This window comes from Pinus tabuliformis, chromosome 7, assembly GCF_031772625.1.
Source record: "Pinus tabuliformis cultivar Carrire ecotype Pingquan chromosome 7, CPIR1, whole genome shotgun sequence".
Classification (NCBI taxonomy): Eukaryota; Viridiplantae; Streptophyta; class Pinopsida; order Pinales; family Pinaceae; genus Pinus; species Pinus tabuliformis.
In genome coordinates this window covers 872547085-872563731 of record NC_142293.1, presented here as the reverse complement: position 1 = coordinate 872563731, position 16647 = coordinate 872547085, and the positions used below count along the sequence as shown (strand labels likewise).

At 38.4% G+C, this 16647-nt stretch overlaps 1 protein-coding gene across 1 annotated transcript in view; it reads left to right on the top strand.

The window, feature by feature from the left end:
• The window catches only part of WAV2 (alpha/beta-Hydrolases superfamily protein), a 135046-nt gene that overhangs the window by 82685 nt on the left and 35714 nt on the right, over positions 1-16647 (top strand). Inside the window, exon 6 of the mRNA XM_089459069.1 lies at positions 9470-9634. Coding sequence (XP_089315195.1) covers positions 9470-9634 — 165 coding nt within the window. The remainder of the gene's footprint in view (positions 1-9469; positions 9635-16647) is intronic.

Below are 16647 nucleotides of genomic sequence, written 5' to 3'. Positions count from 1 at the left end.
AGAAATACAAGGTCAGGTTTGTGGCTAAGGGGTATGCTCAAAAGGAAGGAATTGACTACGAGGAGACCTTCACCCTGGTAGCCATGTATACATCTATTAGGATCGTGATATCTCTTGCAGCTCAGATGGGGTGGGAGATTCATCAGATGGACGTCAAAACAACTTTTCTGGACGGGGTAATAGAAGAAGAGGTATACATTGAACAACCAGAGGGCTTTGAGACATATGAGAAGAAGTCTCATGTATGCATATTGAAGAAAGCCTTGTATGCGCTGAAATAGGCACCTAGAGCATGGTGTGGTCGAATCGATGGCTACTTGCAGAAGATGGGATTTGTCAAGAGTGACACGGATCCGAATCTCTACTATCTGGTTATAGAGAATGAGCCGCTAATCTTAGTATTGTATGTGGATGATCTCTTTTTGACAGGATCATCCTGGCTCATTGGGGGCTGCAAAAAGAATCTAGCCACAGAATTCGATATGAAGGATTTAGGACTAATGCATTACTTCCTAGGGTTGGAAGTTTGGCAGTAGAAGGGAGAGATCTTCCTTGGGCAAGGGAGGTATGCTATAGAAATCCTGAAAAGATTCAGGATGGAGGACTGTACAGTGCAGACCCATGGCTACTCCAATGACCACCAACTAGAAGAAGATTGATGCATAAGAAGACAAGGATATTGATCCCACCCTATACAGGCAGCTCATAGGGTCCCTGATGTATCTGGTCAATACCAAGCCAGACATTTGCTACGCTGTCAATACCCTCAATTAGTTCATGGTGGAACCGAAGAGGGCACACCGGGCAACAGCCAAACACGTTCTCAGGTATTTACAGGGAACAATCGATTATGGACTCTTGTACACCAAGGGTAAGGATATCAGATTGAGTGGATTTACTGATGCAGATTGGGCAGGAAGTTCAGTGGATCGGAAAAGTACCTCTGGGTACTGTTTCAACATTGGATCAGGAACGACTTCCTGGTGCAGTAGGAAACAAAAGTCCGTGGCTCTGACCTCATCTGAGGCAGAATATATGGCGGGGAGCACAACTTCGTGAGGCCATATGGCTTAGAAAACTGCTTGTGAACCTATTCAGAAGGAAAATGGAGGTAGCCAAGATCATGTGTGATAATTAGAGTTGCATCAAGCTCTCTTAGAATTTAGTGTTTCATGATCGGTCAAAGCATATTGATATCTGGTGTCACTTTGTCAGAGATTGTGTCCAACAAGGAGCTGTACAGTTGAGCTACACTCCTACAGGAGAACAGGTGGCGGACATCCTCACCAAGGCCCTTGGAAGGACAAAATTTGATTACTTTAGGGAAAGGATGGGGATGATAAAGAACCCGTTTCAGTAGCAGAAATGGGGGTGATAGCAACACGGATGTAGAGGGAGTTGCAGTGCGGATGCAATGTTGGGAGAAAAGGACCAACAATAGCACGAATGTAGAGGGAGCTGCCGTACATATGCAATAGTGGCAATAGCAGAGCCATGGGCAGTGATACAAGATGCAACAGTGCAGAGGATGTTGGGTAGGGAGGCTTAGCATCAGCACAGGGGCCGATGCCAGATGATTAGGGTGATACTTATTGAGGAGTATTACTAGAGCACAATCCTCGCTAAGAGGGAGTGTTGATTTGGGGTAGCATCGGATGTGCTCTAGCGATGAAAATTGGTGGAGAGGCTAAAGCAGATGAGATCTCCAAGACTCATAAATGGTTTGGGCAGAATCTAACCAGTTTGGAAGATATTAAAATAATTAATATTTTTAATGGAGTCCCTAAGTCTAAACTTAGGGAAAATAAAATATTAATGTGAATTAATATAAAACTGAGTTAGAGTGGTCCAAAAGTCATGGAGCAAGCCAGTTCTAATCTTAACCGTTGATTAGGGTCTTAATCTCGGTTGTTGATGGACCAACGAGAAAAGTATAAGAAGAGGCTTGAGGGTCAGTTGGAGGATGCACTGAGGGAGACCAGTCAGTTCAATTTCTGGAGCGGGGTTAGTTGAGAAATTCGAACTAGTGGTCTGGAGAGCAACAGGAGGCAACAAGTACAGAGCAGAGAGTTAGGATCAGCAACAGAAGACTAGTGCAGAGGCAGGAGAGGCAGACGCAGGGCCTTTAAGGCAGAAGTTGAGGCAGTAGGAGACTGTGCAGTCACTAGAGGGCCTGCAGGGGTGATGCAAAGAGGCCCAAGGTTGACGCAGAGTGTTTGGGAGCCACGCAGAGGTCAGCCAGGCTGACTCTGGGACTGGGAGAAGCGCTGGAGAATTTTTCTCTCTATTGGGTAAGCCAGTTTGGCACCCGGTTGTACTGAAGAATTGCTGAATAATAAAATCCTCCCTTGCTGCACCAGTTTTCCCACATCGGGTTTTTCTTGGGACTGTTGTCCAAAATATCTGTGTCGATGTGTTGATTCTTGTGCATGCGTTTGTTTCTGTATTATGGTGTAATATTTGCAGCAGAATTTATTTTAATGTTTATTGAAGGAATTTCATAAATAACTTATTGAAAATAAGTAGGCAAAGTAAATTAGATGTTGCAGTGATAGAATTTTCACATTACCTATCCCCATTGTCTCGTGAATGTTTTAGACTTATCTCCAATATTCACAAGCTTCAATCCTTGGTGATTTAGCTTGGGTTTGTGAGAAATACCCTTATTTAACTCTTTGCTATTTGAGGAGTTGCTTCCATGGCCCTTTCTCCAAGAAGGTTCATCAATTTGTTGGCATCTCCATTCACTAAATACCCTTTTACAAATACTTACTATATGTGCCTCATCACCTCCCCCCTGAGGGGTTATGGGGTTTGGTAAGGTGATCATATAGGATACTTTGATTGCCGACTTACTAAGGAATTAGAGAGGATATTTATTGGCAACTCATTCAAATCACTTTAGTTAAAGTGATCACAAAGGATATTTTGGGGGGTTGTTTGGTAAGGAAATTGGAGAGAATATTTATTGACAGTTCATTCAAATCGTTTTTGTTTCTTCCCCCTCAACAAGCTCTCAAGTCTAGATTGTTGAATATGTAAGCTTAGTAAGGTGATGGGAGAGGATATATATTGACTATTCATTTCAATCACTTGGGTTCCTCGCCCTAACAACCTCTCAATCCTAGATTGTTTAGGTCTCATTGTTTGTCTAGAGTATTTGCACCAACACTACTGACATGGTGCTAGGATCCCTCTTGTTTTGTTGAGGGTGTGCTCCCACCAATTATATGTTGAGATTATTGATGATGATAGCTTAGATAGGTGCTTTTGCATAGGCAAGGTGTCATGCATGCAGAAGATGACCAAAAGCCTCTCTAAGTACTTGGTCACATTGAGTAACTTTTATGATCTCTATACTAAGTTAACTTAGGTAAAGGCTAAAGCACATTGATTATTATATTAATTAATGTTAGCTATTGGGCTAAGGTTTTCTAATAAAATTTATTTTAATTTACTTTAGTGAGTTACATATAATCTCTACTGTTGATCTCAAGTGAGGCTTAGGATCTAAGCCTAGCCATTCATCACTTAGGAAATCTAGGGTTTTAGATCTAGCTCAATTTCAAAGAAGTAAGGGAGAGGTGAAAGATACATTGATTTCATCGAAGAGTGAATTTCTCAAGTGGAGTCAGAGACTCAAGTCTGAAGAGAAAGAAAAATGTACAAGGAGATTCCGATGAGGAAAATACGAAGGGTTTGAGATCTTGGAGAGAGGAGGTGAAGACTTTTAGCTAGAGGCTTGCGTAGGGGGGCTATATTGTCTAGGTGAAGGTTGGGTTTCTTTTGGTGCACAAGGGGCTATACAAGGCTAGGAGAAAGGAGGTTGATTTAAAGGTTGGAGAAACTGAGTTTCAAGGGGTCAAGATTTTCAAGGGCCAAATTTTTTAGGAACCCGAAATTTCCAATGGGTTGAAAGTTCTAGGTCCTATTTCGCTATATTTTTCTGTATATTCTCTGAGGGTCCATTTCCTTGCTAAGGTAGCCCCTAAAAGTGAAGGAGAATTTGTAGGGAGAAAAAATTGGTTGTGTTTGTGACTTATTTTCTATTTATGTTTCTGCTGCAAGTTACTTAAGTTAAAATACCAATGTATTTTTATTCAACAATTTTTCATAAAAATGATTTACTGGGTGAAGATATTTTTTGGGCATAAAATAAATTGCTAGGAATTTAAATCAGATTGGGTATTGGAAAATTTAATAGAGATTGATCACCTTATTCTTATGGGAGGATAAGGTAGGTCATATTTGCTCTTGTGAAGAGAGAGAAATGGAGGACCACTTCATTTTTAGACGATTTCTCTATTATAAGTTCTAGGGTGAATTTATTGTCTATTTAGAGATTTTGGTGGGTCCTTGACCTTATTTCACTACAAATGCCGAAGTTATTTGGTTTATCTCTTTGGGAGGTTGTTATTTTTAGATGTTAGACCTTGTAGGGGCTCTCTAGGTCTATGATACTAGTCACCTCCTTTTTTCCATCCTATCTTAACTTAACCATTGGGGGCCTCGAGCACCTGGAAGATATTATAGTTAAGATTTAAAGAATGTTGGATTTGTGAGGCAATGCTTCCTTGTGTGTTCGATGATGAGGGAACCCTAGTTCATTGGCCCTTGCACCCATGGTAGAATGATAGCTATTGTTCCTCGTTGCTAGATGAAATTTCATGGATAGTTGCACATACCAGATTTCTCTCTTCCTTGAGAGACTTGCCAACCTTGGATGTTATGAGAGCCAAAATAAAGAGTTCTCAATTTCACCTGAGATTGCACAATTGGTCTTGTCTAGTCTCGGTTAGTGTTTGGAGGGCAATAATAGGCTCAATATTGGTGCTATCATGGTAATTGATCGAGACACCAACATCTCTGTTTCAAACCCTAGCTAGTGTCTTGTTGCTCATGACTATTGATTTTCCTTGGTAGAAGGTGCTTGTTCTTATATTACCCCATAATTAGGTTTTGTTTTTAAAGATGCTCTAGGTGCTCTCTCATTTTTGTTATTTAATGTAATTTGTAGTCCCGTTGACCTATTTTGGTCACTTGTGGACATTAATATAATCTCTTTCTTTCTAGTTTTCGTCTAATTTTTTTAAATTCAAATTCAAATTAGTTGTTTGTTTATTTATTTTGTTTATTATGATTAGAATGCTTCCAATCTATCATCACACAAATTCACACTTCTTGAGATAAAGTCAAGCTCATATGCGGTTTGAGTGCAACTAATGGGGAGGTCATTGTCACCTCACCAACCCTCTAATTCACTTTAGGTTGGATCTCCTTCGGCTTAAGGGGGGCTTCCCTAGGATAAGATTGCAGGGATTTAAGGCAATAAGTTTCAAGGTGATATGAAGAATAAATTCAACAAATTGGTTTGGGTTTGCTGAAGAAAATAAGAGTGATGAGAGGACTAGAGACTAGTGCCTTTTCATAGGGCATATGGGGCAACTAAGGATTCCCTTTGGAGAAAGTAAGTGGATCTAGGGTGATATCTAGTGCTGTCTACTACTAACCTGAGAAGATCCTCCTAGTATCTTACAAAATCCAAGAAATTCAAGGGAAGACTTTCCACTAGAATATTTCTAGTGTTTTAATGAGGGATTTATCCAAGAAGAAACCAAGAGAATACACCATCTCCACTAGAAGAGTGCAATTACACTTAATAATCATTCATAAAAGAATCCAAAAATGATTTAGACAGATCACTCTCTCAAGAAATCATTTGCATCCATAAACCCTAGCCGTGAGAAATCCAGAGAAGTTGCAAATTCAGCCACAAGATCATCTCCTTAATGAGGTGCATTTAGTCATCCATCCCTAGCTCTAATAAAAAGATAAATATCTCCAACAAAATTTCAGAATTTGTTAAGGGATTTCTCTCCCAATCCAACCATGATTTATGAATGAAGAAGTGCATCTCTATTTATAGAGAGATGCTCAACTTTTTACAATAAAATATCAAAATTTCAAGTAAAATCCACTAATCTAGGCTATGGAGGGGTAAAACACCCTTTTCTCTAATTAATTAATAAAAAATACATAATAATGGGTTGTTCTTGCCTCATGTATAATGAAATTAACCCGTAAAGAAAACTGTCTCCATAAATGATGGCAAATAAGGGCTCCAAGATGCCTGCCACATCTAGCCTGGAAAGGCTCTCCAAAGGGCTTGTCTCCTTCACTGATCAAGCAACACCTCAAGTCTTCCTCCACAGAAATGTGTGGGGCTTGGAGAGCAAATATCCTCAAGACATGGATGAAGTTCTTCAATGTGGACATTGTGGCCAACCATGCAACGAGAAGGATCACTTCAACTAAGATACATCCTTCTATTAATATATCCTTGCCAATACTGCCTTCTGGCTGAAACTGATAAGTCACTACATCATGTCATCAATATGCACAACAAAAGATAATTCTGGAAATTGTATGCCCTTTTTCTGAGTTTAAGAATTAGAGACTGCTGCTTGTAACATTTTTGAAAAGTGCCTCCATTAGAAAAGTTAATTGCAGCCCTAGAGTAGTGCCTCATTCTCAACTGCTTCCATGTACTGAATAAGCTCACAATGAAACTCACGGACATCAGACTTCGAAGTATACTTATTGAGGATATCCTTGGTCATGACTGTTGCCCTTACCTTTTCACCATGTATGTTTTTGTCTTAGTCTTGTTGATATTGCTGCTTGAGTTGCACTATCAATAGATATCTCTGTGAGGTAACCAAAGTGTCAGTTCAGAGAGGGTTTACATAAGAGAAAAATGAACCATAATGTTGCTGATGTGATGCTACAGCTGAACTTGCATGATTTTTCTGTTTTTCTGAGTAAGGGATCGATCTGCTGGCATCCATTAAGTGCCCCAATGGTGGTCCAGACCCATGTGATGGATCTTATGTTGATAATTGCAAAAGGAGAAAAAAAAACCTTGGTGATTATAGCCTTTCCTTTTAATTATGGTTGTCTCTAATTGAACTGACACCTTCTTTGTGTGGCTCATTCAATCTCCAAACTGAACTTTATCAACATGTATATGAACAGTCCCGTGTCTGGACCTTTGGAATGTAAGCAACTTGCCCATATGTAGGTTCGTGATCAAAGGGGAAGCCCTAAGACACTTTAACCATAGAAACAAGTGATTGGTGATCAAAGACTACATGAAAGCTGGAACTATTTTTTCAACCAATCAAGTCGGAAATCCTTAAACAATGCATCCCTGTCATATCATCTTCCTGTAATTGTAAAGTTTCTGTCACCTGGTAACATCATCTCCAGCTTGTGAGGAAGTTCATTCTCTTTTTTTTTTTTTAATTTGGTGGCATTGTGGCCCTTTATGATGATGAGGAGCTTATGAGAAACTTTCATCTATCACAACAACTGGAAATTAATTTTTTAATTGTTAATTTATTTAACAATTTATCTGCTGTTTGCTACGACAAATATCAAATAATTCACACTGTGATTTTCACAAATAACCCGCTGAAGAAAATAGTGTTGGAAACTGAGAAAATCTAGCACACACAAAAAATTTTAACACAGTGATTTTTGGACAAATGTCCCCGGAAAAGCCCAATTTGGGAAAACTGGTGCAATAGTTGAGGGTTTTTATTATTAAGCAGCAGTGAAATTCTGAGTACAATTTGGATGCCTGAAACTAGCAATCCACAACAAGAAAATATGGCTGAAATTATCTATAAGGGAATTTCCTTCCTCCACAAGCAACCCCGACAACTTGCTCTGCCTTCAATCGCGCGGCTGTGTGTACTCATGCTTTTGCTCATACTTGTGTTGTTGCCCGTACTCGGGCTTCTGCCTATACTCGTGCGGCTGCCTGTACTCACGCTTCTACCCGTATTCGCATTGCTGCCCGTACTTGGGCTTCTGCTTGCACTCGCGCTGCCCGCACTCGAGTTGCCTGCATTGGGAATAACTTGGCCTATTGCTGCTGCCTCTCCAGATCACTGCCCCTGCCCCTCATTGACACTGCGTTCCTGTCTGGCTCGAACTCTTGTTGCTAGATTGATCTGCGCAAAGAACTGCTGCTCAAGTGTATCTGGTCTGTTCTCCAAATGCCCATCGACTTCTTATAATCCTCTGTTGGAGCACCAACGACCAAGATTAAAACTTAATCAAAAGCTAGGATCATCTTGAAGTCGATACGTGTGAGTTTGTAGATTATTCTCACCTAGACTCAATTAATTCTGATTAATTAACCAACTTTCCTAAGTTTAGACTTGGGAAATATTAAAAAATAGTTTAATAATCTAATTAAGTCTTCTTTAGGTGGAATTTCCAAAAACGACTTCTGGGTTTTGGAGATCTCATGCATTCTAACCTCTCCACCAAATTTCGTGGCTAGAACACAACTGATGCTACAAAAACTAACGGCTTACTCAACAAGTTGTTGCATGTCACCATTCACTTTAACCTCAGAACATTAGTTAGACTATACTCCACCAGAATTTGCCCTCCCTGCTTGCATCCAAATCAACTCGTTAATCCCAGATGAAGGGGTAACATGGTCAATGGTAAAAATTGCACGTGGACATATGAACACGATTCTTGGCTAAGTAGTAGTGACTGGGTGGAATCTATTCTATCAAAGTCATGCACAAATCACACCTGGCCCAGCCATATGACATTGTACCCTTGCGGGCACAAATTGGCCATGAGGGGCAAGCATGCCAAATGGAAATCAAACCTTGGTGGGGAGGTTAATAATCCCTTGCTTTCATGGATCATTATCTTTCCTTCTGGTTTTCATTTTTTATTTGATAGGATTTTACTTATGTTTATTGGACATTTATCTCAACCTTGCAATAGTTATAGATAATGCTAATGTCATGCTGTTAACCCTTAAAATGTTTGAGCTGCATCTTACACATACATTATTTATATGAGAAACCAACCTTTTCAATTCTTGGTAAATAGAAACCATACTTCTCATTACTCAGATGTGTATGGAAAACAGACAGCCAATTGCTGTATATGTGGGATGCTGTAAAAAAAATACTATTAGCAACTTATTGAATATCAAGGTAAATTTTAAGGACGGAAATTTATCTTAAAGTTTAGAAACCTTGGTGAATTTTACTAAGCCCTAATATGCAAACTGTAAAATGTTTGGCAATTTTTTTGAAAAAATATTCAAATTTCTAATGATTTTTTATAGTCTTTAATATAATATTTGCAATTTTTAAGGTAAAATAATTTTATGCTATAAAATTTAAGTGAACCTTTTTTAGGAAAAATGGAATTGATGATTTTTTTTTTTGAAAAGCATGGAAAATTCGCCCACCTGCGAATGTGAGCCCCTAAAATTTTCCCTGTTGAATATGCTAGCAGTGGTTGTTTTAGCAATAGGATGGCTTATTTTATTGTCGTTAGAATATCCTGCTAGTTCTAATTTTTCTTGTACATGTGTTTGGAGACATATATAATTCTCACCAGAGATTTTCCTCTTGAAAATCCACAGGTTTCTGCATTGATTCTCGAGAATACTTTTACATCTGTGTTGGACATGGCTGGAGTTTTGTTACCTTTTCTTAAGTGGTTTATAGGAGGCACTGATTCCAAGGGTCTAAGGATTTTAAATTGTCTGGTTCGTTCTCCATGGAATACTATTGATCTTATAGATCAGGTAAGGTTACAAGTGGCTTCTATACCATAGTGGTTTTAAGTTGTAACTTACAATCATTTGTTCATTCTGGAATGTCTAAGACATGGGGCCAATGCTGATTTAAGCATTCAATGTCTGCATATTAAGAGAACAATAGCGTGTTTCTTTGCACCTCTGGTGAAAGCTCTTCTGTTTATTTCCAGTCTTTCAGATAAAACAATAGCGTGTTTCTTTGCACCCCTAGTGAAAGCTCTTCTCAGTTCTGTTGATTTCCAGTCTTTCAGATAAAACAAACAAGGTACATGGAAGTATTTACTATTGCTACACATTTGTTCGCCAATGTGCTGTCAGAAAAGGAGATCTGTAAAACATGGAAACATTACATGTATAATTTAAAACACAACCTTTTATTCGATGCTATTGAACGACTTTAGATTGTCTATCTATTACATCACAAGATGTTAATAGTATATCTATTTTGTGATAAAACTTTTTTGCAAAATACATGGATTTAGAGGTTTTATAAGATTTATTAACAAAGCTATTGAACTTACAGTATTAGGAAAACATTGCAGGTGGCAATTTTTGAGTGATGCTTACTGGTATGTATGTCAGATGATGCACACACACAATATCAGAATATTGCAGAGAGAAAGGAGAGAAATGAGAGAGATAATACTTCATTGGGAAAGGAGAGAGACATACACCTTGCCTTCAACCTCTCCCTGGGATCATTGTCCTATCTCTCTAAAACTGGAAGTTCAATTATATAGTGCTGTTTTCCCAAAGCTGGAAAAGTAACTCATAAATGGAAAAACAACTCAAAAAAAGGAATGAAACTAATCTGCTGAGTTAGAACAGCAACTAAAATAAGGAAATAAGTGCTGTTCTAAGTTCATGACAGCAGTTACAACTTGAAGAAATCTGTGGATGGCACATGCTTACACCTCCTAGCTGCCTACAAGTGCTGCACTTGCTAAAGGCCTGCTGCTGTTCACACTCAAGGCATCTCTCCTGCTGTGAACAGGAGCTGAGCTGATTTTTCTGCTGGTGTGTCACTGCTGCTGGAGAGAGAATACTGCCTGAGCAACATGTAATCTAACATTTCTGTTGTAGACTTGGATTCCGCAAAGAACATTGACAATCCCTCCTATTTATCATACCCTGTGAGACACTAGTTTGAAAGTATCACCCGTCTGTCTCACTCCTAAGACATTAACATACTTCCACTGACCATTTGACTGTTTGAACTATGAACTACTACTTTGCAGGCCTGCCTTTTTTAACAAACTCCAAAAGCAACTTCAAGTATGAAGCTTCAAACAAGAACGCACCTCTCTGGCAAACAACAACCAGCACAGTGGCTGCTTCACGGGGATTTCTTTCCCCTCCAATTACGATTTAGCTCACGAGGCATTTTATCCCTGCCAATAGAAATCAACATGTGTGTGCCAGCCTTATGGTTGGCCTGGCAAGCTATCTTTGCCACTGAATTTTTCAGCCCTATGTCGATTCTGGCAACTCCTCTCTGCTAGTTTCCAACGAAATTATTTTTATTGCCTTTCTCTCGTCTTTTGTCTTCCAGCCCAATTACTTCCCCCAAGCCAACCCATGCTTGCTAGATCCATCTCATGTGGTTCACTGCCAAATCTCCTGTAATATCACAGATCTGAATTATAATTTAGAAAAGTTCTGCCAAAGGACAAATGTAGAAATTTTACTGCCTGTAGCCCCACCCCAGTTTTAAGTTTTTGCAAGTGGTTTAATGTCCAAACTTAACATGTACATATGGCTGTTATAAGAAATTACGTGCATTCAACTTAAAACATTGAGGCTACTTCTACCATCTAGACATTTCCAGCTGATATAAAAACATTAAATGAGCAAGCATTCAACACAAAGAACACAAATATTTTTGGTCCAATGACCCTGGAAAAACCCACAAGGGGAAACCAGTCTTCAAGGAGGATTTTATTTGCTTCTAGGAAAATTAATTACACAGCAAAAACACAGTACTTATCTCCCCTTTTTCCAAGCTGATGTCGCTGTTCAGCAATTCCTTGAAATTCATGCCCCACAGCAAACTGACAGCAGTAATTAATGCACTGTCCACTCACTGATACTGCCTCGATTTTCTCGCTGAAGACAGACAATAAATGTCTGGAAAAATGTGCCTGTAGCTGCTGCTGATTTCTCCTGAAATTCGTGCTAATCTGACACTTCAAAATCAATGCCAAATGATGCCTTATTTTATTCTTGACAGCCCTCAAAATTTGTGTCAGTTTCTACCTAAAAATCTGTGCCTCGAAATTCATGCCCAGCAGCTAAAAAATTCATGCCTGCTCGATTTCTTACTGGGTGTTTGTGGGCCAATCACCTCGATTTTTGGGCCTGAAAATCAGTCCCTCAATTTTTTGCACTGGAAAACTGTAGCAGCCTTTCCCATGAAAATCGGGCCACCTCCTGCAGCAATTTTTAGCCTCCTAGATTTTGGGGCTCCAAGAAATTCAGGCCTCTACTTTGCTGCAGCTCCTTCCTCCTGCAAATCAATGGCTATGGAAACCTCTCCTCTCCTCCTTGACTCTCCTTCTCCTCTCCAAAAGCTTGAGTGAAGAATGAATAATAGAATCCCATGCCTTTTCCCTTTTTATCTTCTCTAAATGGAGAGAACCCTAACCCTTGAGATCTAATGGTTGAGATTAAATCTCAGTTCATTAGATCAAGGGTTGAGATCACTCCACCCTTCTAACCAATGAGACTCCTAGTCAGTTTTAATGTTTTTATACGATGTGAACTTTTTTCTCATAAAGTCACTTTATAAGACTAGTGACTTTAATATTTGAAGTACATAGTACATAACCTATAAGAACTAACTTTCCTCCATGACATTAATATAATTCATAATGTCACATGACAAAAAGACATTAATGTGTGTTCCTAGGCCAAAAGGATAAATGCACAAGGAAACACCTCCTTGGTACCCTTATTTTCAACAACAAATGCAGCCTTTACACAACTATCCGGCCTCTTCCTGCTGTGATATGTTGCTTCTATATGCCCATTGCTGTACCCAGCATTCCAAGACTTCTCTGCCATATGGAAATATTCATCGCAGGCACTGTTGTCCAGAGTCCACATGACACATGGATACCTGTCCATGCATGAACACTTGCTCCGGAATCAACAACCAACAATATAAAGACAAATATTCTTTCATGAAAGCAAAATAGATGAACAAATTTACTTTTTTCATTAACAAGAGAAAGATGCTTCAATCTCAAAATTTTAATCAAACATTGCCTCCAGATTCTGTGAATAATTGCTACCTGCTGTTATAATTTTTGACTCCTCTCCTTTAAAGTTTGACTTTGATTATTTATTTATTATTTAAAAAACTAGCTGTTTAATATTAATTTAATAAACTAATATCACAGTTTAAATATTATTTTTCAAAAACTAATAATATTTGGTTTTAATAAATTAATTTAAATGTTATTTTTCAAAAACTAGTTGTTTAATATAGCCATTACATATTAATATTTTAATAAATTAATAAACTAATATCATTATTTAAATATTAGTTGTCAAAAACTAGCCGTTACCTATTAATATTTTTAATAAATTAATGAAATAATATCATTATTTAAATATTTGTTCAAAAACTAGCCATTTAATATAGCCATTACATATTAATATTTTAATAAATTAATAAACTAATATCATTATTTAAATATTATTTTTCAAGAACTAGTAATATTTGGTTTTAATAAATTAATTTAAATATTATTTTTCAAAAACTAGCCATTTAATATAGCCGTTACCAATTAATATTTTTAATAAATTAATGAAATAATATCATTATTTAAATATTTTTCAAAAACTAGCCGTTTAATATAGCGGTTACTTAATAATATTTGTTTTTAATATATTAATAAATAATATTATAATTTAAACAAAATTGTTCAAATATAGCCGTTACTTGAAATTATGTCTTTACATTGCTCTCTATTTAAGCCTTTGCCATGGTCTGCCTCTTCATCTGGTCTTGATGATGAACCACACTTGTTGGTTCGAAACGCGTCGGCCAAAAAATTCTGTCATGTGATTTCTACCGAAAGACTTTGATTAATTCATTATGGATCACAGAAGCTTGAATACAGAAACCCAACAATGCTTAATATTCCATCTAGACATGGCATTTCTGCTGTACCATATAACACTGCAACACTTCTGCTGCTACAGACATCTGCTAACCACTGGTCTATAACAGAATGCTTCTGCTTGTCTGCCAAACATACAAAAATTGTGTATTAAATAAAATTTTGGAAGCAAAACAACAATCTTATAGGTATGTTTTATACAGCTCCTCCGCCTGCATAACTTCAATACCTCTGGATCTGTTTTCAGGCCAACTCCCTGTTTCTGCTATTAGGTCTGCACAGTGTTTGAATCTGCACCTATTTCTGTGGGACTGTGCTTCGTCTTCAACTATTTCTGTGGGACTGTGCACTTCGTTTGCAACTCTTCTAGCAGGTGTAATTTTATGTTACACCTATCCACTGTGTATGCCTGTCTGCGCCCAGAAACTTTCCTGCACCCTGTGATTTGCTGTTGCAAGTTTCTGTTGGTGTGCAAGTTTTGCATATAATCAGATCTATATTCAACTATCTTGGCTTCCTAAAACTATCTAGGGGTCAAACCTGTTACACTACTTGAGAAAACCTGTGCATGATGAAATTGACTGTTTTCTCAACGGATATCCTGTCAGACTAATTTATTGTACACCCGTCTGCTTGAGCCTCATAGTGTAGCTTACCGTTTTCACTTGCAAACCTTCAACAGCTGGGGGAATTTGTGTCAGACTGCCACTAGCAGTTATGGAAGACTCTTTACGCTGTTGTTGCGCTGATTCTACTGGATTCACTGTCCCTGCCGTCCAGTGTGGTGGGGGTGCCGGTGTGTTCGTCAATTGACTTCTTATTCCACATAAGATATTAATTATTAACAAAATTATCATTTAGGAAAGTAATGCAAGTGTTCAACTTCTATTGAAGTTGGAGAACTGAGCTCTGTGGATATAACACAAGGTCAGATTTGGTCATTCTATGAAATGAGCTTGATCCAAACTTCCATAACGGTAAATGTGACAAACTTTTACTTTCAGCTTTTAGAATTTATTTGTCAAAATCTTAGAAGGCCAGATCTTAAGATTCTAGAAGATAAAATGATCAATTTTTTCTTAAACTCTGCTGAAGTCTGTTGAGTGATCTATTGCTCACTGAATAGTGGATTATATATGTGGCACGGGACCCGTCCCCCCCAAAAATACTCACATACCCTGCGTCCCCACGTTCTGGGGACTTTTGGGCCCTTAGGAAACGTCTCCAAACTTTTGGGGACTCCATTAGGGACTTGGGGACTAGCTGGCCATCCCCAGGACATGTTGAACAAATTTCAGGAACGTCCCGAACAGATTTCAGGGATTTCTTTGGCAGATTTCAAGGGTTTTTTGGGAAGGTTTTAGAGATGTTTTGGGAAGGCTTTAGGGATAATCCAAGCATATATCTTCAGTTTTGACAATCATGGACATTGATGATTGAACAATATGATCATTTTTCCCATTCATTTTTTTTGGAATGCATTGAATCTAAATTTTTTGTACAAGTTACAGCAACGAACATGGTGCAACGATGGTACAACGACTGATTCCAAGGAGCGAACCGCTCTGATACCAAATGCAGCACAAAAACTTAGTAATTAACAGAATATATATGTATTTATTAATAATGATTGAAGGATGATCTATTACAGAGTGAGAGGTCCTGCCTTAAATACAGCCTTGGGTGCCTCTTGGTGAATGATCATGCCCTTTGCCTAATAAACTAATAATTACAAATAACTAGCTAATTTTTATATAACACAAATGACCTAGTTTTTTGCCCTTTGCCTAATAAACTAATAATTACAAATAACTAGCTAATTTTTATATAACACAAATGACCTAGTTTTTTGCTGCAAGTCACGGATCTAAAAATTATAGGTAGCAGTGCTGCCGGTGGATCTAATGGTGGTAACAAGAGTTTCGCAGAGGGGAGCCAGAACCATAACCCTGGCTCCTTCAACAAATTTGCACAAGCAAACACGGGTGAATAGTAGAAGAAACCATAGGCCTATACTACCCCAGTTTCTAGAGAGTCAGGGGCAAACAACCCAAGAAGCAACATAACATAACGGAGATTTTACAGGATATTTTGGGGAGTATGCATCGCTAGGAGAAGATGTTCAGTTAACCATGATTTTTATGAGTTCAGTAGCATCAAGTACAAAAATAGGCCCAAGGCACAGCAGAATCATGTTCTAATGCGCAAGGTTGGGAAAATGTTCGATCCCTCCTTCGATGGGCCATCCATGTGTTCAACAAGGACTTGGGTACAAAAACTAGATACCTACTTACAACTTAACCCCAAGCTGGAAGCATATGCTATCAAATTTGCTACTTTGCATTTGGAAGGGGAAGCACATGAATGGTGGTGCCATGGATTGGTCACCTTGTAAGGAACGATGGGAACTAGGTCATAGATGCTTGGGAAATGGGAAGGTCCACTATATTGAATTAGTGTCCAACAGTGATGATGAAGATGATACAATGCTAACACCAAGTAAGGAGCCTAGTAGTTCTAGAGAAGAGCAATTCCTTGAGGACGCCAAAGAAGATAAGAGACCCTATATAGGAATTAAGGGTGGTACTATTGCTTTTCTATGGAGTCCCTAAATATTACACCTTCAGGACATGGGGGTCATACATGGGCAACGAATCACAACTTTGGTCAATGGTAGGGCTATGTACAATTTCATCGATGCAACTTTGGTGGCGAGGAGAGTTATTTCCACAGAAGAATTTGAGCGCTTCATTGTGATGGTAGATAATGGGTACAACATGACATGAATGCAAGTGATCCCACGTTTGAGTGTGACTCTGGGTAATTACACATTCACCAATGATTTCTACATAGTAGATCTTGCAGATACCAATG